Source organism: Mobula birostris, chromosome 2 (genome assembly GCF_030028105.1).
Source record: "Mobula birostris isolate sMobBir1 chromosome 2, sMobBir1.hap1, whole genome shotgun sequence".
NCBI lineage: Eukaryota > Metazoa > Chordata > Chondrichthyes > Myliobatiformes > Myliobatidae > Mobula > Mobula birostris.
Window position 1 is genome coordinate 212,794,995 of NC_092371.1, and position 22,333 is coordinate 212,817,327.

General features: G+C 40.2%; 1 protein-coding gene across 2 annotated transcripts in view; it reads right to left on the reverse strand.

Moving 5' to 3' along the window:
- Positions 1-22,333, reverse strand: part of cad (carbamoyl-phosphate synthetase 2, aspartate transcarbamylase, and dihydroorotase) — a 93,936-nt gene that overhangs the window by 62,711 nt on the left and 8,892 nt on the right. For both annotated transcript variants that reach the window (XM_072251418.1, XM_072251417.1), the window contains exons 3-12: positions 21,495-21,624; positions 19,689-19,831; positions 17,666-17,807; positions 15,059-15,230; positions 8,748-8,933; positions 2,898-3,010; positions 2,336-2,490; positions 1,461-1,592; positions 528-761; positions 26-247 (exon numbers count right to left, since the gene is read on the reverse strand). In XM_072251418.1, the coding sequence (XP_072107519.1) occupies positions 26-247; positions 528-761; positions 1,461-1,592; positions 2,336-2,490; positions 2,898-3,010; positions 8,748-8,933; positions 15,059-15,230; positions 17,666-17,807; positions 19,689-19,831; positions 21,495-21,624 (1,629 nt within the window). The remainder of the gene's footprint in view (positions 1-25; positions 248-527; positions 762-1,460; positions 1,593-2,335; positions 2,491-2,897; positions 3,011-8,747; positions 8,934-15,058; positions 15,231-17,665; positions 17,808-19,688; positions 19,832-21,494; positions 21,625-22,333) is intronic.

The following is a 22,333-nucleotide window of genomic DNA, read 5'->3' on the forward strand; positions in this document are numbered from 1 at the left end:
AAGTGATTTGCTTTGCCAGACTTACTGTGATACAATTATCATAAGCATCCCTGACGACTTCATATTCGATTTCCTTCCAGCCTTTCAGAGACTTGTCAATCAGAATCTGAGATGTGTGTGCAAATGCTTGCGTCACTAAAGTCACCAACTCCTCTTTGTTCTGAGCGAATCCTGAGCCCAGTCCACCCAGAGCAAAGGCAGCCCGCACCAAAACGGGGTAACCCAAGCGTTCTGCTGCAGCTTGAGCCTAAACAGAGAAGTTAAACTATATAATCCAATAATAGACAGAAACATAACATAATCTATTAGGCAAATTATAGTATAATATCACGTTCATTTATAACAATCCCCGCAAGTTCAAAGCAACTAGTAAAAAGTTAAAGCAATATTAAACGATACATTAAAAATTGCCTCTACTGAAGACTTCAGATAAAAAAAATGCTTCTAAGACACTTTTCCAGGTACATACACTGCAACAAACCCATCACAATAGTTAAAATAAAATTATTATGAAATCAGAGTTCTACCTGGTCCAATGAGAACGCAGCTTCGCTAGGTACAACATATTCATTAATTTCTGCCATCTTCTCCACAAAGATTTTCCTATCTTCTGTCATCTCAATAGAAGCAACTGGAGTCCCCAAAACTCTGACGTTGTACTTTTCCAAAACCCCCCTTTTCTGAAGCTCCACTCCACAGTTTAATGCTGTCTGTCCACCAAATGTTAGGAGGATTCCATCTGGTCGTTCATTCATTATGACCTGAATATGAAATGTAAAAATGTTCTAAATACCAGATAACTGAAACTGAATACAAAAAAAAGTACTCAGACAGTGACATTAATGTTATCGTTATACATTAATGTATAACACAAATGTTATACGAGCTACCAATTAACTCTCCACTGTTCAGTCCAGTCCACAGGATTGGAAGTCATTAGCTAAAAGTACAGAAAACAAGGAAGAAATCAGCAGCAAGAAACAAAGCTAAAACGGATTTGTTTGACTTACTCTGAATGTTTTCTTTGTTTTGAAAGAGAGATAAGTGAGAAAAGTATGTTTTACTTTAAAAATGAATAATTTTTAAATTCTATATTAATGTTGACGTAGATAATTTGACAGATCCCATGCTATTGTGATGGCCTGCCAATGTCAAACCATCAAAATTATTCAATTTAAATAGCACGTTTGACAGCCGGAAAGTGGTTTCTCAATGTAGAATACAGGGACCATGCTGAAAGAAACAGGGATGCAGACAATTGGTAAATCCAGTGTAGTGGAAGACAGATTCCATCTGATGTTTGTTTAACATAGCACATATCCCAACTATTACCTATGTCCTTGTAGCTTCCTATTCTATGCATCCATGTACTCATGTAACAAGTGATAATCCCAGGCACGAACTGTCCAGTATAAATAGGTGCTAAATATCAGTACGATCGTTTTGAAATAAACTATTACCTGTGTAACATATTCTGGGGTAATCGGTAGAAAATAGACTTTGTCTGCAAGTCCTTTAGACGTCTGCACAGTCGCAATATTTGGATTGATAAGGACTGACTGAACATTCTCCTCTTTCAGAGCTTTAATTGCCTGAAATAAACCATAACTTAGATACACAAAATAGACTGGGAAAATTGAAGCATCTACTTTGAGACAAAACAGATCTTAAGCCAAAACTCAACTTAGTAATTTATTGTAGCACGGTCAACTTCCTTGAAATTTCATATGAAAAGATTTGGGAAAGAGATAAAAAAAATGAAAAAATTAAGTAAATAAGTACATAGGGACTGAATAATTATGTCTGCGGGCAGGAGCAAGCATGAACAAATTAGGATATAAACACCTACAATGGTTGATACATAGGCTTATATACAACATTTTGGACCAGTGGAAATGGTCCAGAAGGGTTATATGGAAACTATTATTACCATTTTTCTTAACAACTAATTCCATTACTTAGCCTAATAGGTTAGATTTACCACAGTACATAATTATCTATTTAAATGCTTATTTTCCTTTTATATCATCTCAATGTGTACTTAAGAATGTATAAATAATTGTAGTTTTATACATATAAAAAAATGGAAAAGGTTATATGTGTGAAAAAAGTACATGATATTTGTGAATTCCTTATCCAAATAAAAATAAAATTAAAAAAAAAAGAAATTTCATATGAATCCTTGTGACTACTGAAGAACTAAAGAATGTAAAGAAAGGCATCATGTTCTGCAGACATTTATTGTGGCTGTCCTAACTCATTTTAATTTAGTGCAATCCTGTTTCAAATTAAACCATTACAAGAATGCCTTCAAGTTCATTTTACTTCAACTCACCTGAGAACCCGAGTAATCAAATTCCCCTGCCTGACCAATAGACAGCCCACCTGATCCAAGGATAAGGACCTTCCGAGGTCGCAGCCTTCCAGATGGAGGGATGCTTTGCCCAGCTCCATTTTTGAAAGTATAATGGGAAATAATACGTTCTTTAACTGGAAAAAAAAGGGCAGAGTGTTTTTTTTGCAATTGATACATTTATTTTGAGTATTAGTTACGAGATGGAATTAAATATATAGCAGCTTGGATACAAAACTAGCTTTGGAACAAAATTTGGTGTGGTGGTACACAGTTGTAAAGTAAACAGTGATGTCTCCTGTGTACTTAGACTACCACATAAAATTATATGTCAAAGTAAAATTGTGTAATCACAAAGCTAAGTTTACTCTATGACAAGCCATAAAGAAGTGAAATTCCTGCTGCATAAAGTACATTCCCATGATACGTACAAATGATTTGCAATTTGACCAGCATTAACATATTATTTAGTGGTTAAGGAAACACTGATTCTGAATCCACTGCAATGTTCAGTGCCCTCAGCTGCCTGAATCAAGTTACTCACCAGTTACATCTAAATTAATGCCCATCTTTGTGTCACGCACACATTCCAAAAAGATATCGAACAGATCCACCAGGTCTGTTGGTCCAGCCATATGCTCTGGGTGAAACTGGATGCTGAAAGCAGGAAGTAACTTATATTATTAACAAACAACAAGGCATTTTTGTTTCTTTACCTATTGCATATCTGGCCACATACAACAATATCAGCACATTAAATGATTTGCAAAATACTGATGAGCATTTACAGAAAAGTGAAATAATTGGGAAGAAGTTAACTTTTCCAAAAAGGGAGTTAGTTAAAAGTGCCAGTACCATCAGCAGATTACCAAACACACTGAATGAGTAATACTGTGTAGTAAATCAGGTAGTATGTTACAGCAAAGAATGCATTATCAGTGAATCAGTTCTACCTCTAACCCTGACTACATTACGCCATTAAACTGTCCCATTATGATTCTAGAGCTCTCAAAAGGTACAGTATGTTCCTGCTTCTTCCATCAAGTTTGATTTCTTTCACTCAAATTCTGTGCATTTTGAGAATATAAACTCAACGCGAGAAGCAGAGTTCTACCTATGCACGTTGCAACAAATCCTGATAGTTTTCCAACTTCCACAGAGCTCTGTATGCTCCCAATGCATGGACTTGAAGTTCTCAACACCACCCCAATGATCCTCCTCTACTCTGAGATGCTATGGCCAAGATTTCCAGAAGTCAATGGGGATATTCAGTTTCTTCAAAAAGACTCAGCGCATCCTCACATCTTTTCTTCTGTGCCAAGTAATCTCTTCCTCCTGCAGCTCAGAATCACGTATCAGGTATCCCAATGGATCCAATAGGATGAAAAATTGAGCCTCAAAGCTCAGGAAATCAGTTTGGGAGATAACACTGATGCTGGCATTGGACATGGTATTGGTGGCACTTTTCCAGTACCTGTTGAACATCTCAAAAAGGCGTAGGACATAATTTACACAGACATCAATTTTATAATTGCCTTCTCTGAGAGGTGGCTGCCGAGCTGGGAGGTGGTCCCGTTTTCTAGAGCATTACTGAGAGCTGTTGAAAGTCAGTGGTCAAGTGGAAAAAGATTGACAGTGGATCCTTTTCTTACAGATGTTGAGTGCAAGGATTATCTCTTGGTATGCTTCAAGAACCTGTATTATCTTGGCGCTTGGCCTTGGAGCAGAGATGAACACCAGTGGTCAAGCTGTAGCATGCAAACAGAAGTTTGGCTGTCTTTAGTTCTGAAGTGTGGTTGCTGTAGGTTCAAAGGTTTCCTATCAATTCTTTAGATTAGCTCCATTCCTGCAGTTTAAAGTAAGGTGCAGTACTGTGGTGAAGAACACTGAGGAAAGTGTCATGACATTAATGCAGTCAGTCTTCACCGAGCTTGGAGATGTAAACCCATTAGTTATCATTGTGACCTGCATGCCTGCATGTCAAGGCAAGTTTCTGTGGGCAACCAAATTCAATATTATTCAAAGGTTCAATGAGGGTGAAAAAGGCTACATTTGGTGCCTGACGCTACTCTCTGCAATTTTCTTAGAGCTGTCACACCAGGAAGATCCTGTGAATGTGCCGAATCCATACTGAATCAGGGGAACAGCAATTTTTTAAGATTTTTTAGATTAGATTATAAGAACACTCAGTCCTTTTTGTCATTTAGAAATGACATGCATTGAGAAATGATACAATATTCCTCCAGAATGTTATCACAGAAGAACAGGACAAACCAAAGACTAACACTGACAGAACCACATAATTGTAACATATAGGTACAGCAGTGCAAAGCAATACCATAAATTTGAAGAAGAGCAGACCATGAGCTCCTTAAAAAAAAGTCTCAAAGTCCCGATCAACTCCCAAGTCCCCGATAGCAGGCGGCAAAAGGGAGAAACTTCCTGCCGTAAACCTCCAGGCACCGACAACTGCCGATGCATTGGAAGCACCCGACAACAGCCAACACTGAGTCCGTCCATCCAAAAACTTCGAGCCTCCGACCAGCCCCTCCGATACCGCCTCCCAAGTGCCATCCTCTGCCGAGCGCCTTCCACCTCGCCCCAGTCGCTGAAACACGCAAAGCCGAGGCTTCGGGGCCTTCTGCTCCGGAGATTCCGGTTACTACACAGTAGCAGCAGCAGCGAAGTGGGCACTTCAGAAGTTTCTCCAGATGTTCCTCCGTACTCTCACGTCTGTCTCCATCAAATCAGAATTGTGCACGGTCCCCTACTTGACAGATTACAGATATCATTCACCGGAGTGGCTGCGCGCACTGCGTCGCACCGCCATCTTCTCCTCCTCCCGAGTAATTGCTTCAGAAGAACAATGATGATGACTTTAGCTGCAGCAAACAGAAAACTAGACCCATCTATGATTACCACAGACAGGTGCCTCCTTTATTAAAGGTGAATACTATTGCAACATCTCTCAGGTCCCCTGAAGCAATCCCCTTTTCTGAGACGGAGACGAAGATGATGAGATTAAAGATTCCTGAAGCTCTTCACTGATGAGTTTTAGGATGTCAACAGGGACAGGTGCCTTGTTATTTGTCAGCTGAGATCTAGCCTTCTCAAACTTCTTGTCAGTCAGGAATAGCAGCAAGACTGGTTGGAATAGCCAGCTATGATGGAACCCAGGCACTCACAGCAAAGTGTTGTAGATAACGGGCTCTTTAAAATAATTCTTCGAACAGGTGTTGTCTACCTATCACTGAAGTTGCCGTCCCTTCTTGTACAATGGCATGGCATGTGTACTTCTTACACAGTGAACGACAGGAACACCCGAGGAGTGTTGGAGAATACTCCAACATGTACATAGGGTACAAGTACATAGTTCCTGAAAGTGGTGACATGGTTAGACAGTGATGTAGATATGGCATACTTGCCGCCATAGGTTGGCATATTGAGTGCAAGATTTAGGATGTTATGTTACAGTTCTACGAGACATTGATGAGACTACACCTGAACATTGAGTGCAGTTCTGGTCAACATATTATAGAACGGAGGTGATTCAGCTAGAGCTGGTGGAAAAGAGACTCACAAGATGTTCACATGACGAATCTATCAAAGAACTGAAAAGCCAATAATTGTTCAGCAGCTCCTCATCAGAAGACAAAGGATTAACATTTTAGCTCAACGAACTTCCATCAGAATTGGTAATGCCTGCAGAGTATATTTTATGCATTTTTTAACTATTCAACCAGCACAGTTGTGTGATCTTACTTAAAGGCACTCAAGATTTTTTTTTTAAATTTTGTACTGCAAAAGAAAAATGCTTTATTAGTCATGTATTAGAACATTCAAATCTTCTGTCACAATTCCTATTTTAGACAAAGGAATTCAACATAACTTCATACTTTCAACGTGATATTCAACAATCAGACCAGATGAACTGCACCATAGGGTTCTAAAAGAGGTAACGTTAGAGATTATGGTGGCATTAGAAATGATCTTTCAAAAATCATTGGACTCTGGCTTGGTGCCAGAGAACTGGAAAATTGCAAATGTCACTCCACTCTTTAAGAAAGGAGGAAGCAGCAGAAAGGAAATTATAGACCAATTAGCCTGACCTCAGTGGTTGGGAAGATGCTAGAGTCAATTGTTAAGGATGAGGTGATGGTGTACTTGGCGACACAGGACAAAATAGGACAAAGTCAGCATGGTTTCCTTCAGGGAAAATCCTGCCTGGCAAACCTATTGGAATTCTTTGAGGAAATTACAAGTAGAATAGATAAAGGGGACGCAGTGAATGTTGTTAATTTGGACTTTCAGGAGGCCTTTGACAAGGTGCCACACATGAGGCTGCTTACCAAGTTAAGAGCCTCATTACAGGAAAGTTACTAACATGGTTAGAGCATTGGCTGATTGGTAGGAGGCAGTAAGTGGGAATAAAAGGATCCTTTTCTGGTTGGCTGCCACTGACTAGTGGTGTTCCACAGGGGTTGGTATTGGGACCACTTCTTTATGCTGTATATAAATGATCTGATGTTTGAATAGATGGCTTTGTTGCCAAGTTTGCAGATGATACAAAGATTGGTGGAGGGGCAGGTAGTGTTGAGGAAACAGGTAGGATGCAGAAGGACTTAAGACAGATTAGGAGAATGGGCAAGAAAGTGGCAAGTGAAATACAATGTTGGAAAATGCATGTTCATGCACTTCGGTAGCCGAAATAAATGTGCAGACTATTTTCCAAATAAGGAGAAAATCCAAAAATCTGAGATGCAGAGGGACTTAGGAGTCCTTGTGCAGAACACCCTAAAGGTTAACTTGCAGGCTGAGTCAGTGGTGAGGAAGGCAAATACCATGTTAGCATTCATTTCAAGAGGTCTAGAATACTAGAGCAGGATGTGCTCTAAGGCACCAGTGAGCATTGTGAACAGTTTTGGGTCCCTCATCTTGGAAAAGATGTGCTGGCATTAGAGAGGGTCCAGAACAGGTTCACAAGGATGACTCCAGGTATGAAAGGGTTATCATACGAGGAACATTTGATGGCTCTGGGTCTGTACTCACTGGAATTCAGAAGGATGGGGTGGGGGTGGGGAATCTCATTGAAACCTTTCGAATGCTGAAAGCCCTAGACAGAGTAGATATGGAAAGGATGTTTCCCATGTTAGAAGAGTCCAGGACAAGAGGGCACAGCTTCAGGATAGAAGGACACCTTTTCAAAACAGAGATGTGAGAAATTTCTTTAGCCGAAGGGTGGTGAACTTGTCGAACTTGTTGCCACATGCAGCTGTGGAGGTCAGGTCGTTGGGTGTATTTAAGGCAGAGGTTCTTGATTGGACATGACGTCAAAGGTTACGGGGAAGAAGGCCGGGAACTGGGATTGAGGAGAAAAAAAAGGATCAGCCATGATTGATTGGAGGAGCAGACTCGATGGGCCAGGTGGCCTAATTCTGCTCCCATGTCTTGTGGTTTAAGCCGTCAAGGTGTCAACAAGTGGTTGTTGTGATGCATCTGGTGTGGTAGTGCTTGTCACTCCCACTTTCAGCTTCCACCACTGGCCAGCAGTGAAAAGGAGAGCTGAATTTTTAAGTCTCTTCCTGTCAGTACATAGCCTCTCCAACAGCAAGCCTCATGTACTGCCTCCTTGCTGGCAACACATGGAAACCCAACTCCTTTCCGTCTCAGGCTGAACTAGAGGACAGGGAGGAGGTCTGGCCCCTGCACACAGAGCATGCAGGCCCACTGGTATGTGGACACACCCTGGAGCTCATGAGCCAGATCCCCAAATATGGATAAGTAGCCTCCCTGCCTTGTGGGCAGCCTTGGGAGAGACAAAGGCTACGGGATTAAACCCAGACAGCAAATCTGGAGTGGAGCCTCTAAGGCAGCTGGACATAATTGAACATCCTTCCGGCAACTCCTGCAGCCAAGCTGGTGCCAAACTTATTGCTTCATAAGCTTTCTTCTGGACTACACTAGTGAGGCTGAGAAGGGGATCTTGACACCTGGGCATCTCAGGATGTCCATACCTTGCACCCAGACTTGTGATGATGATGACAGGCGGATGCCAACCAACCAACGTTAATCAATTCAAATAACTTTCACAAAATTTGGATTAGAGAATTTCAAACCCATCGACACCACAAAGACCACTTTCTTCTACTTCTCTGTCAGGGCCCAGCCCGTCTGCTGCTCATATTCTTAATAATTTCTTTGGACAATAACATCTCATCAGAACTCCTCTCTCTCCCCCCCACCTCCACCCCCATGTTTAATTAGAGAATGATTCATTTGTAATTCCCTCTGAAATACCTTGAGATAATTGACAACATTAAAAGCACAATATGAATGGCACTCTGTCATTGAAAAAGACAGAAGATTAATTAGTGTAGTCTTTCAAAATACTCACCTGAAAATTGGTTTAGTATTATGAATGATTCCTTCATTAGACTGGTCATTAGCATTGGTGAACAGAACAGACCAATCCTCTGGAAGATGGTTTGGGTCTACAGCAAAGCCGTGATTCTGGGACGTAATGAAGCAACGTTGTGTATCTTCATGAATACAAGGCTGGTTATGCCCACGATTCCCATACCTGTCAGAAAGAAAAAAACAAACCATGTGATTTCCAGCATACACACAAACTCCAAAATAATAGCTCTAAGATTAAATCCAGATAATTGGAGTTGTGAGGCCGCAGCACTGACTGCTGGGTCACTGAGCAAGCTGATAAAGGACCTTGGTTTGCAAAACTGCTTAACTGCGTTGGTAGGGTGAGAAATTTTCAGTGTACGTGCAACATCAGTAAATGAATAATCAAAACAATGCTGACGAAACCAGCTTTTCACAAGTGTCAAATCCCCAAAACACCAATTCTGTGGGAAAGCTACAAGAATGATAAACTATTTTTTCAGATGATGTAAACATTCTTATAAATACCAGACAAATTACAGTAAACAGCACCATGAGCCAAATCTTTTCTTTTTGCATGATGCCAGTCAACACAAATTCACTGTACGCTAAAATGAAAATATGTCTGTGGAAGTCATCAGCATAATTTATAATTAAAACCAGATTTCAAGATTGAAAAGAAAGACATTTTGAAATTTCTTAGAAGAACCCAGATAGCTGCAAATTCCTATTCTCCACAAACACAATTCCAACAAAACAGCATGAGTCAAGGCTGTACTGGCATTATTCTTAACTGGGAGTTAAACCAGGACAATTACCAGCCTGTTTTAGCAGTGTGGGACTATTAGTAGTTACCAGCGGAACTCAGGTTTCTATTTCTTATCACTATGCACCTTTGAGACAACATAATAAATTTTCTTGGACGGCACTGTTCACTGATTACACTTTTTTAAAAAAATTAAGCATGTAGTTGTTTTGTAGCCTAATTTTAACAGAGTGGTAAAGACTCATCTCAAAAGAGACAGAGAACCATGTTACTCACGAAACGTCACACAAAAAACACATGTACTCTGTCAATTCTCCTGTAATTTTTAATTCGAGTGGCTTACATTTATAGCTGCAATTTGAACAAATAGGTTAATACATGGATTATCCATATGGAAGCCAAATTAAATTAACAGAATATATACAGTGGCTGGCAAAACTCTGGGCACCGCGGTCAAGATTTCTGTTACTATGAATAGCTAAGCGAGTAAAAGATGAACAGATTTCCAAAAGGCATAAAGTTAAAGATGACACATTTCTTTAATATTTTAAGAAAGAAAACTTCTTTATTCCCATCTTATACAGTTTCAAAATAACAAAAAAGGAAAAGGGCCCAAAGCAAAAGTTTGGGCACCCTGCATGGTCAGTACTTAGTAACACCCCCTTTGGTAAGTATTACAGCTTGTAAACGCTTTCTGTAGCCAGCTAAGCGTCTTTCAATTCTTGTTTGGGAGATTTTCGCTCATTCTTCCTTGCAAAAGGCTTCCAGTTCTGTGAGATTCTTGGGCCATCTTGCATGCATTGCTTGAGGTCTATCCACAGATTCTCAATGACGTTTAGGTCAGGGGACTGAGGGCCATGGCAAAACCTTCAGCTTGCACCTCGAGATAGTCCATCATGGATTTTGAGGTGTGCTTAGGATCATTATGCTGTTGTAGAAGCCATCCTCTTTTCATCTTCAGCTTTTTTACAGACGGTGTGATGTTTGCTTCCAGAATTTGCTGGTATTTAATTGAATTCATTCTTCCCTCCACCAGTAAATGTTCCCCATGCCACTGGCTGCGACACAAGCCCAAAGCATGATCGATCCACCCCCCTGCTTAACAGTTGGAGAGGGGTTCTTTTCATGAAATTCTGCACCCTTTTTTCTCCAAACATACCTTTGCTCATTGCAGCCAAAAAGTTCTATTTTAACTTCATCATTCCACAGGACTTGTTTCCAAAATGCATCAGGCTTGTTTAGATGTTCCTTTGCAAACTTCTGGTGCTGAATTTTGGCCGCAATGAGCAAAGGTACGTTTGGAGAAAAAAAAGGATGCAGAATTTTTTTTTAACTCTATTTTTATTTGGATAAGGTATTCACAAGTAATACACAAACTTTTTTTTACATATATAACCTTTTCCATTTTTTATGTGAGTAAATCTATATTAATTTGCAAGTGCACATTGAGATAATATAGAAAATAATTAGGCACTTAAATAGATGTTCATGTGCAATTGTAATTCTACTAATTAAATTAAATAATGATAATAGTTGTTATAAAAAATATTAATAGTAGTGGTTGAAAACTAATTTGCATGCATCTCTTTTGGTCCATTTCTTTCTGGTCCAAAATTTCCCCAGATCTTTTCTTTACTTGTGTTAATTCCACATTTTCCAAAAAAAAAAAAAAGAACAGTCATCTAAAGGAGAGTCATCTAAAGTCTGCTCGCTCTGGGGTTATAAATTCAATCCATTTATTCCAAATTTGATAACATTTTTCCTTTTGAATTCTCAGAGAGTAGGTCATCTTTTCCATTTTAAATATTTCCAAAATGATTTCATGCCAATCTTCTAATGTAGGTGATGTTGGATTTAACCACTTTCTGGTGACTGACTTGCCGCTAAAAGGGCCTGAAGCAGCTTTATATCTTTCTTCTGTTCCAAAAACAATACATGCCCCAAGTAGAGTGTCTCAAAGTTCAGAGGTATCTGAGTCTTAAATACCTTAACGAATTTTCTGTGAATACCTTCCCAATATAAACTTAATTTAGGGCAATCCCAAAAAATATGGAAATGATTTGCCTCCTTGGAGCCACACCTTCTCCAACACGCCACGTTTGTGTCTTTATATTTTTCCTGGTATGGGGCCTTGAAGTATCTTATAATATTTTTGCAACAATGTTCTCTCCAAATCAAAGAATTAGTCGAAGACCACTGGAAACTGCATATTTTCCCCCAAGCCTCCGCTGAAAGTACCAACCCTGCTTCTTTCTCTCACTTCTCTTTAATATATAATGTGTTTTCATTTTTGGCATGAGAGAGGGCACTATATAATCGAGTAATTGATTTACTTGGTATTGAACGGTAAGCCGAATTCAGAATCTTGAAAAATTCTAATTCTACTGTTGATAAGTCTGTATATCTACAACTCTGGTTAACATAATGTCGTACTTGAAGGTACCTAAAAAAAGTCATTGTGTTCTAGGCCATGTTTCTCCTGCAGGGATTGAAAACTTCGTAATACACTTTTATGTGTGAATGAGAGGTAGGTTGTAAGATTTTTCTTCATCCACAGTTCAAATCTTTTATCTCCTCTGCTGGGAAGTAATTCGGTAGCATAAGCACACCATCTGAAAAGTTTTAACATGTTATTGATTCCACATGAATTAGCTGCCTTCTGCAATACTTCTAATGTGAGATTTAGGGTACAGAATTTCATGAAAAGAACACCTCTCCAACTGTTAAGCACGGAGGTGGAACGATCATGCTTTCGGCTTGTGTCGCAGCCAGTGGCACAGGGAACATTTACTGGTAGAGGGAAGAATGAATTCAATTAAATGCCAGCAAATTCTGGAAGCAAACATCACACCATCTGTAAAAAAAAGCCGAAGATGAGAAGAGGATGGCTTCTACAGCAGGATAATGATCCTAGACACACCTCAAGATCCACAATGGACTACCTCAAGAGTCGCAAGCTGAAGGTTTTGCCATGGCCCTCACAGTCCCCCGACCTAAGCATCATCGAGAATCTGTGGATAGACCTCAAAAGAGCAGTGCATACAAGACGGTCCAAGAATCTCACAGAACTAGAACTAGAAGCAAGGAAGAATGGGCGAAAATCCCCCAAACAAGAACTGAAAGACTCTTAACTGGCTACAAAAAGCGTTTACAAGCTGTGATACTTGCCAAAGGGGGTGTTACTAAGTACTGCCATGCAGGGTGTCCAAACTTTTGCTTCAGGCCCTTTTCCTTTTTTGTTATTTTGAAAATGTAAAAGATGGAAATAAAGAAGTTTTCTTACTTAAAATATTAAAGAAATGTGTCATCCTTAACTTTATGCCTTTTGGAAATCAGTTCATCTTTTACTCGCTCAGCTATTAACAGTAACAGAAATTTTGACCAGGGATGCCCAAACTTTTCCATACCACTGTAACTGTGAGAAATATAGATTATATATTTCTGTAGCCTCGCGGTTAGCGTAACACTATTAGAGTGCCAGTGACCCGGGTTCAATTCCGGCCACTGTCTGCAAGGAGTTTGTACGTTCTCCCTCTGACTGCGTGGACTTCCTCTGGGTGCTCCACTTTCCTCCCACAGTCCCAAAGCACAAAGGTCAACTGGACACATGGGTAAAACTGGGTGGCATGGACCCGTTGGACCGGAAGAGCATGTTACCATGTTGAATCTCTAAAATAAATAAAAAGATGCTCAATCTGTCAGGAAAAAACATTTAATGTTGCAGATAAAAGAAGATAGTGGCACGACGGCAGCGTGCGCGGCCTCTCCGGTGGTGAATATCTGTAATCTGTCAAGTAGGGGACCGTGCACAATTCTGATTTGATGGAGACGGACGTGAGAGTACAGAGGAACATCTGGAAAACTTCTGAAATGCCCGCTTCACTGCTGCTGTTACTGTGTGGTAACCGGAATCTCCAGAGCAGAAGGCCCTGAATCCTCAGCTTCGCGTGTTTCAGCGGCTGGGGCGAGGTCGAAGGCGCTCAGCAGAGGATGGCGCTCGGGAGGCTGTATCGGAGGGGCTGGTCGGAGGCTTGAAGTTTTCGGACAGTGTCGGCTGTGGTCGGCTGCTTCCAAGGCATCGGCAAGTTGACAGTGCCTGGAGGTTTATGGCAGGAAGTTTCTCCCTTTTGCCGCCTGCTATCGGGGACTCAGGAGTCGATTGACTCGGGGACTTTGAGACTTTTTTTTTACTGTGCCCATGGTTTGTTCTTCAACAAATTATGGCATTGCTTTGCACTGCTGTAACTATATGTTATAATTATGTGGTTCTGTCAGTGTTAGTCTTTGGTTTGTCCTGTTTTCTGTGATATCACTCCGGAGAAACATTGTATCATTTCTTAATGCATGTATGCATTTCTAAATGACAATAAAAGAGGACTGAGTGTTCTCATAATCTAAATCAAAATAATGTTTTGGCCAGAATTGGAATTATAACATTCATGTGGGAACAAAAACCGACTTTGTTGTGTACACTTGGACTCCACATTCAGCACCTTTCTTGTTCTTACTGAATAGAGTCATGCTTTAAATATCTATAAACATGCACAATGCACTTCTTTTGCTGCTTTCAATAACACCTTTTCTCACTTTGTACTAACTTGAATAAACATTCACCAGCCTTGACAGCTCCAAGGTACTTTGCCCAATGCTTTATTGAATTTGCACTTTGAGTCACTTTTCTTTCCAATCATTGTTAAGAAAGACAGTAAATATTGAGACACACAGGAGGTCAGAAAGCAGCTGCAAAGTCAATTAGGACTTCAAGTGAATGACCTGTCATTAAGACTGGAAAAGTTTTCCGACTGCCTAAAGTTTTAAACACCTATCAAAACGAGGAAGGAAGAATGGGAAGGTAGCAAAAGCAAAATCACAAAAGTCCAAGGTAAAATAGGATGGTAATCAAACAGGTCGGAAGCATTACGGGCGTGTATTGCCCAATGAAGGAAGAGATGTTTGTCAAGCTTACCAGTGGTTCAATGACGAAAGGCCAAGGACAGTAGATTAACACAAGTACAGAAAGAATTGAAAACTGTGAATGCTAGAAGTTTGGGAATTTGGAACAGGAATACAAAAGGAATCAAGATGCTCTGCTGATCAATGAGCCAGCCAACACTTGGTCTCCTTGGTGCACAAAATCCTTTGTGAACAGTGAATACTAAAGTGAAAACAACAAATTGGTAGCACACTTGGAACATTTAGGGCTCTGGATATTGAAAAAGCAAGTAATAAAAGCAAAGGTATTACTTCTACACATGAAGCGCAACACTAGAGAAAGATGTGGGATATTCCACATGCACTTGCTGCTGGTGGGACCTTTACCTCTAAACCCCTGTCCATTACAGCAAAGTTAACAGACAGTAGTTAGCCCAAAGGGTATTAGCCAATTCAATGTAGATTAAGAATCAAAACTGGGCTTTATTGATCAGAGTGTTGATTCAGACAATATCTTCACTAGCACAGTCATTGAGGAAGGTAAACAGAGTTTATACACCACCACAAAATACCAAAAAGGTACATATGCATCTCATTTGCAGCCTACTCACTTCATTTTGTAAACTTTGGCTCCAACTGCCAATGAAAGGATCTGATGTCCCATACAAATTCCAAATAAAGGCTTAGGCTTTTCTTCAGAAATGATCTTTTTCACATTGCTAATCGTCTGTTGACAATACTCTGGATCTCCTGGTCCATTGCTGATAAATAACCCATCAAATTCTAAAATAGAAAAATAATTACTACTGTACATTTTCAACAATTATCACTTTCTAAAACAGAATATAGACATAGCAATCGCTAAGTATATATCGAGCTCTTGCTTTTTTTTTTAAAAACAGCAATCATTAGTACTTGGTTTGGAACTTTACTTTGAACTTTCATGTAATTGTGAAAAGAATAAGTACGTGTACTTCAGAGGGAAAAAAAAATCTCATTCGTGAACACTTAATTCAGCTACAAACACTACAGATTTTCTTGCTAAGAAAATTTTGCAAGCTTCCAAGTTAAAGGGAGCCAAAATCCCAGCATAAGTGATGAAAACCCATTTCAAACTGGTAATTAGATTTTCAGTGTATGAATGCTTAAAAGCATTTTCAAAATTGCAACAAGATAGGATTGTCCTGTTGAGGCAGGGAAAGGATGGTAGCATGAAGAAATCATAGCTCAGAAGAGAGGTGGAACATTTAGTCAAGAGGAAAAAAGTATATATAAGGCTTAGGAAGCAAAGATCAGGTAGTGCCCTGAGAGTTATAAGGCAGCCAGGAAGCAGCCTAAGTGACTGAGGACAGCTAGAAAGGGGACATGAGAAGGCCTTGGCAAGTAGGATTAGGGAAAACCCCAAGGCGCTCTACACATGCATGAAGAACAGAAGGATGACTAGAGTGAGGATGGGACTGATCAGGGATTTTAAAAAAATAAGGAAACATGTGCCTAGGGTCAGAGAGGTAGGGAAGGTCCTTAACGAATACATTGCTTCAGTATTCACCAGTAAGAGGGACCTTGACAAATGTGAGACCAGTGTGAAACAGCCTACTGTGCTGGAACATGTTGAGGTTAAGAATATAGAAGTGCTGGAACTTCTGGGAAATATTCGGATATACAGATCCCTAGGGCAGGACGAGACATGCCCAGGTTACGACTGGAAGGGAAGAGACAGCTGCACCTTGGCGATGATCATTGCATCAACACACATCAGGGTTGCTGGTGAACACAGCAGGCCAGGCAGCATCTCTAGGAAGAGGTACAGTTGACGTTTCAGGCCGAGACCCTTCGTCAGGTGTCCTGGCCTGCTGCGTTCACCAGCAACCTTGATGTGTGTTGCTTGAATTTCCAGCATCTGCAGAATTCCTGTTGTTTGATGATCATTGCATCCCCACTTGCCACAGGAGTGGTACCAGAAGATCTGACGATGGCAGATGTTATTCCTTTGTTCAAGAAATTACAACCCTCTGAATTACAGACCAGTGAGCCTCGCGCCAGTGGTGGGCAAATTATTAGAGAGGATTCTTAGAGACAGGATTTACAAGTAAATGGAGCATAGTCTGATCAGGAATAGTCAGCATAGTTTTGCAAGGGGCAGGTCAGGCTGATTGAATTATTTGAGGAAAATGACAAAACAATTTGATGAAGTGTATATTGATTTTGACAAGGTGTTCGACAAGGTTCCCCTTGATAGGCTTACTCAAAGTCAGAGCATGTCATCTGTGGAAACTTGGCTGTGTGGATTTAGAATAGGCTTGCCCACAGAAGGCAGAGGGTGAGAGATGGGGTGTTTTCTGCCTGTGGGTCCTTGTCTAGTGGAGCTCCACAGGGATCCGTCCTAGGACCCCTGCTTATTGTGGTTTTTATAAACGACATACGAGGAAGTGGAAAGGAAGGTTAGTAGGTTTGCACATGACATGGTTTGATGGCATTGTGGATAGTGTAGAAGGTTGCTGTAGGTTACAACGGCACGTTGACAGAATGCAGAGCTGGGTTGAGAAGCAGTAGATGAAGTTCCAACAGGAAAAGTGTGAAGTGATCAGTGCTTCCCTCTTATTTTAAAGATTAAGCAGAATGGCCATTGCGTAAGTGTGCCAGTGTTAGAGTTAGGAGTTGAAGCTCTGGTCCATCAAGGCTTCAGCAAGGAGAGCTATAGGCCGTCAGTAGATTTTTTTTCTCATTGTTTATTCTTTCTTTCTTATTGCACATTTATAGCAGTGGGGATACCAGGCAGAATAATGGAATGCTCCCCTTTTGCCGTGAGGGAAGGCAGGGAGACTTCCAGACCACATTTTATGAATTAATGTAAAAAAAAGCTAATTGCAAGGGGTTCACAAACTGTTTCTTGCAACTGCATAGTGGGAGGGGATGCTGAGATTTTTTTTTAAACTACATAAAAGGAGGGGTGAGAGCATGGAAAACACTCCTAGGGGCGGTGGTACAGGCAGATACATAGGAGCATTTAAGAGACTCTTTGATAGGCACATGGGTGCAAGCAAAATGGAGAGTATGTGGGAGGGAAGGATTAGATTGATCTTGAGAGTAGATAAAAGGTTGATGCAACATCACGAACTGAAAGGCCTCAACTGTGCTATACGGTTCTGTGTTCTACTGGAGTATCATTTCCTGTTGCAACCAAATTTTAAAATACTTAATTCTCGACTTCCCCTCACCTTCACTCTTCAAAGGATAATCCCACTGTACTACAGTTACAGAAGCTCCTCTCTTACACAAGCATCTGATCTGGTTATACTTCATCCCACAGTCCACAGCCAAGATTTTCACACTTCCAGAGGGATTGTATACCTTGGGTTCCTGAAAGTGAAATAAAGTGAATTTATAAATCCCCTTTGCCAGACACATTATGTTTATTCACATTTCTTTTAACTGCACAACTTTAACAAAACTGTACAAATATTTCATCTTTCGATGACGTACCTTGGTATTTTTTCCATTTCATACATGCACATAAATAAATTTATGGAACAGAGTAGAAATCCACAAGTATTAATGAATGAGTGACACATGGGGGACAGTTAAAAATAAAAGCAAAACTTTTATCTTGTACACTGCCCTCGTGTTTTAAGATTTTTGTTTCAAATGGAGAGACTCGTTAGTTGTATTGTGATCAAAAAACAGGGCAAAAATTCAAAGTCACATACACACTCCCAGCAGCAGATATCATAAAAGCTACTTAATCCATTATTTTTTGCCATCGCCATTTCTCCTCCCACTCCCCCTCACCAAGCTCCCGAAAATCAGTTTCTAACCACTGAGGCACATGCAACCTTCACAAGTTTTAACAGTGTAGGGATATCTCCAGTAGCATGAATCCTAGGGAATTTCACAACATAAGAAACCATGGCAGCTCTTCGTACAACAATCTAGTCAGTTCCAATTCCCTTGCTCGATCCTCTATCCTACATGTGCATCCAATATCCTTTCAAATTAATTGCCCAGCTAATCAATAATCTCGCTGCTGACTTCAGGAAGGTGGTACAAGAGCCTTAGGACTTACATCACCAGGTTCAGGAACAGTTATTACCCCTCAAACATCAGACTCTGGAACCAAAGGGGATAACTTCACTCAACTTCATTTGCCCCTGACACTGAACTGTTCCCACAACCTATGGACTCACTTTCAAGGATCTCATGTTCTCCATATTTATTTATTATTATTATTTATTTCCCCTCTGTATTTGCAGTTTGTCTTTTGCACACATTGGTTGCTTATCCACCATGTTGGGTGCAGTCTTTCTTTGATTCTACTATGAATTTTGGATTTACTGTGTATGCCCCTGAGAAAACAAATTTCAGGGTTGTACTGTATATGGTGACATACGTGTATTTTGGTATTAAATTTACTTTGAACTTCGATCTTACTACCACCCACTATATAAAATGGTACTTCAGAAAGGCTAATTTAACAGCCCACTGTTGTGATAGATCAGCTACCCTTGCCTATCCTAATTTGTTTGGCAAAGCAAATCCCAGCTTGATCAATCCCACTGAAATGTGGAATATCAGCTGGCAGCTCAGCTGGTAGAAGTTATCTTCTAGAGAGAGAGAGAGAGAGAGAGAGAGAGAGTGCGCAAGACAACGAGAGAGCAAAAAAAAGAAAATTTATTCAAATAAGTAAGATAAAGTTCCTCCCGTCCTCATTTGGCACATCGGGGGAGGCAACTTTGCTGTTTCTTTAGTGTTGGTCTGTTTAGAGTTAACTGTTGAGTTGTTAGATTGATGGTCAACCCAGTACAGGTAGAACTTACGCAAGAAGCTGGCTGATTCAAACCTGGGATCTGGGACCTCTCGCCCCAAAGTCCAGATCCGGATGCCACTACACCACCAGTGCAGATAATTCAAATAAACAGCCGGTCAAAAAAGTTAAAAATAGTCAAAAAGTTAAAAATAGTGAGTGAGTGCATGCAATAAGATATGATGCTGGATAAACTCAGCAGGTTAGGCAGCAGTTTTGGAAGAAGGATCAGCAGTAATATTTGCTGACTGATGAATTGAGGAACACAAGTGAATCATGCTGCAAATAATTTAGTCCACAATGAAGTACTTGATAATAAACAAATAAGATTAGTTTCCTCAATTGATCACATTTGTAAAGCAGCAACAGGGAGAATGGAACTACTACAGCAAATAAAAATAATAATGTGCATATCTAGAAGTCACACTTCTGATGTTTACCTTGATGGAAACTTCCTTCACCAGATTTAGTTTATTTGGATCATGAAAAGGAAGAGTATTTGGATCTATCCCATTTATCACAATCTTCCCCAACATTGTGCCTTTCTCCCGAATCTTCTTTGTTAGGCGTCTTGTATCAATTCCTGCAAATTCAAGAACTATTGTTAGTTTAGGTGGTGCCTTACAGGCCAATGTGTGGGTTCATCCCTATTGTCAGAGAATTAGTTAGTGCTGGCCTTTTTCAAACGAGCAAACAAGCCTTCTACGAACACTAATATGTTGAGGAAATGTAATCACATTACTGAATTCACCTTCAGCAACATTCTTTGCCAAAAAACTACAAAACATCACTGCCTCACAGTATCTAATTGGTGGAAGTAAGTACTTGTTCTAAACTGTACCAATGCAAAAATATCAGGCCAAGGTTGATGCATGCACCTGGCAATTCCAAAAGGGACCACCAGCATTCAGCTGCTCTTTTGTTGGTCCCAGACTTCCACAGATCTGCTTTAAGTCTGGGACAATTTCCTGTCAAATGGCAAAAATTCTGTCACTGTGCTCCTTCATTCATCAATAGGGATATATATACTCATACTACAATAGGGAATCTCCACCACTCTGATCCACACCAGTCAGTCCTAGGCACGGGGAGGAATTCCTATTACTTTGGAGATTCCAAGCTTGGATATTGAGAAAGTTAATTACTTGATTTTGATTTAGTGTTTTATTAATTTCTACATGTTCTGTGCCTTTAATTAAACTGCTTTTTAGGAAATTTTAAAACATTTATATTCAATATAATTTTTATAGTATTTGAAAGTTTAAAAAGTCTCACAAGCTTAGATGCAAGACAAAGTTCTAGCCACAGCTTTGCCCTGTGAAGTACGGTCAGTGTGGGGCCTCAGCACATCAGCAGTGGCTACACTTTACCTTCTTGATTCCCAAAAGAGCAAACCCAGCCTTTCACATTGATGCGACACTGTGTGGGGTGACCGTGCACCAAAGTGTAGGCTCAGGGAGCTATAATCCTTTACCTGCTCTAGCTCCCATGATCAGCATGAACATTTATACTTTATTGTCGCCAAACAATTGATACTAGAACGTACAATCATCACGGCGATATTTGATTCTGCGCTTCCCGCTCCCTGAACATTTTGATGTGCTTGTCAACAGCTGCTGACCAGCTGAGAGACCAAAACAAAAATTTGAATTGTTGCACAAGTCAATCGATCACAGCAAATTGACTGCAGCTGCAAAGTCATTACAGGATGAGCCATTAACAGTTTAGGTATAATATGCTCCACTTGAACTTTTTTGTTTTGCAAACTGAGAAATCTATTTCAAATGCCATGAGATACAGAGTACAGAAGATCACAAAGGCTGAAAAAGAAACAAGGCAAATCAAAGATTGAAAAAGATAACCAAGTTACAGCAGCATTAAACAAATAAATCCTTGTGCACCTTATCTCAGCCCAAGTCAGCTCTTTAAACCACCTTAAAAGTTTTTTTTCCCCCCCAGTTCTTCCTATACCAACAGAGGTTACACGTTGACAACCTCTCCCTTCAGTGATGTATTCTGGTTCAGTACCGCAGCCATTTCCCCACTTAACCCCAAACTCTGTGAATCAGTTTCCTCCTCGCAAGCTCTTTCACCCCTGCCAGTTCCTCCATGTATACAGACCACTCAGCATCTAATTCCTATCCTCCCTCTGTCCACAACAACCATCCCACTCTTCTCATTCCTCTTCTATCTTAGTTTAATCCTTCCTGCAATTCAGAAATTGCGTGCAGAGATTCCATACGCACCCTCCAATGCAGGAATTCCTTGGTCTTTCAACCATTGGCCCAGCGAGCGGACTGAACTCCAGTGACTTGGGTTCTCTGAATGTTCGCCGATCACCAGTGCTGCAGCATAAATTTTGGACGATTCAAACCACTATGAAAATAAAACATGAATTAAATAATTAGTCAAATGGACAAAGTATTAAAATATTGACAAGAGAATGCAATAAAAAAAATTAAAATGCACACCCATTTTCCCAACACTTTACCACAAATTTCAGCATTACGTAAAAGAACACGTCAATGAGAATAAAATAAAGGGACCGTTCTCTTTACATCTTTTCCTTCATATCACCAATGAAGAGTTTAAGCAATATATTTATCACCAGAGGCAAAGGAAAACCTACTTGATGAATGTACTATGATATGCAATGAAAATTACTATACTTTTGCTGGTTAAGACAGAGAAATTTTGTTTTTGGAAACAACTTCTGGACAGACTTAACTTCATGGTCAGAAGTAATGCAGACAATTTACTTAGTGATACAGCGCAGAGTAGGCTCTTCTGGCCCTTTGAACTGCGCTGCCCCTGTAACACCCAACAAACTCAATTTAACCCCAACCTAACCACGGAACAATTTACAAAGACCAATTAACCTACCCAGCATGTCCTTGGACTACAGGAGAAAAACCACGCATTCCACGGGCAGACATAGAGACCCCTCACTGAACAACGCTGGAATCGAACTCTGAAACACCCCAAATTCTAATAGCGTTGCACTAACCGATACACTACCATGATGCCCGAGTGGAGAATTTACTACCAGCCCCATCTCTAATCTTGTGAAAGAAAAACAGGTTAT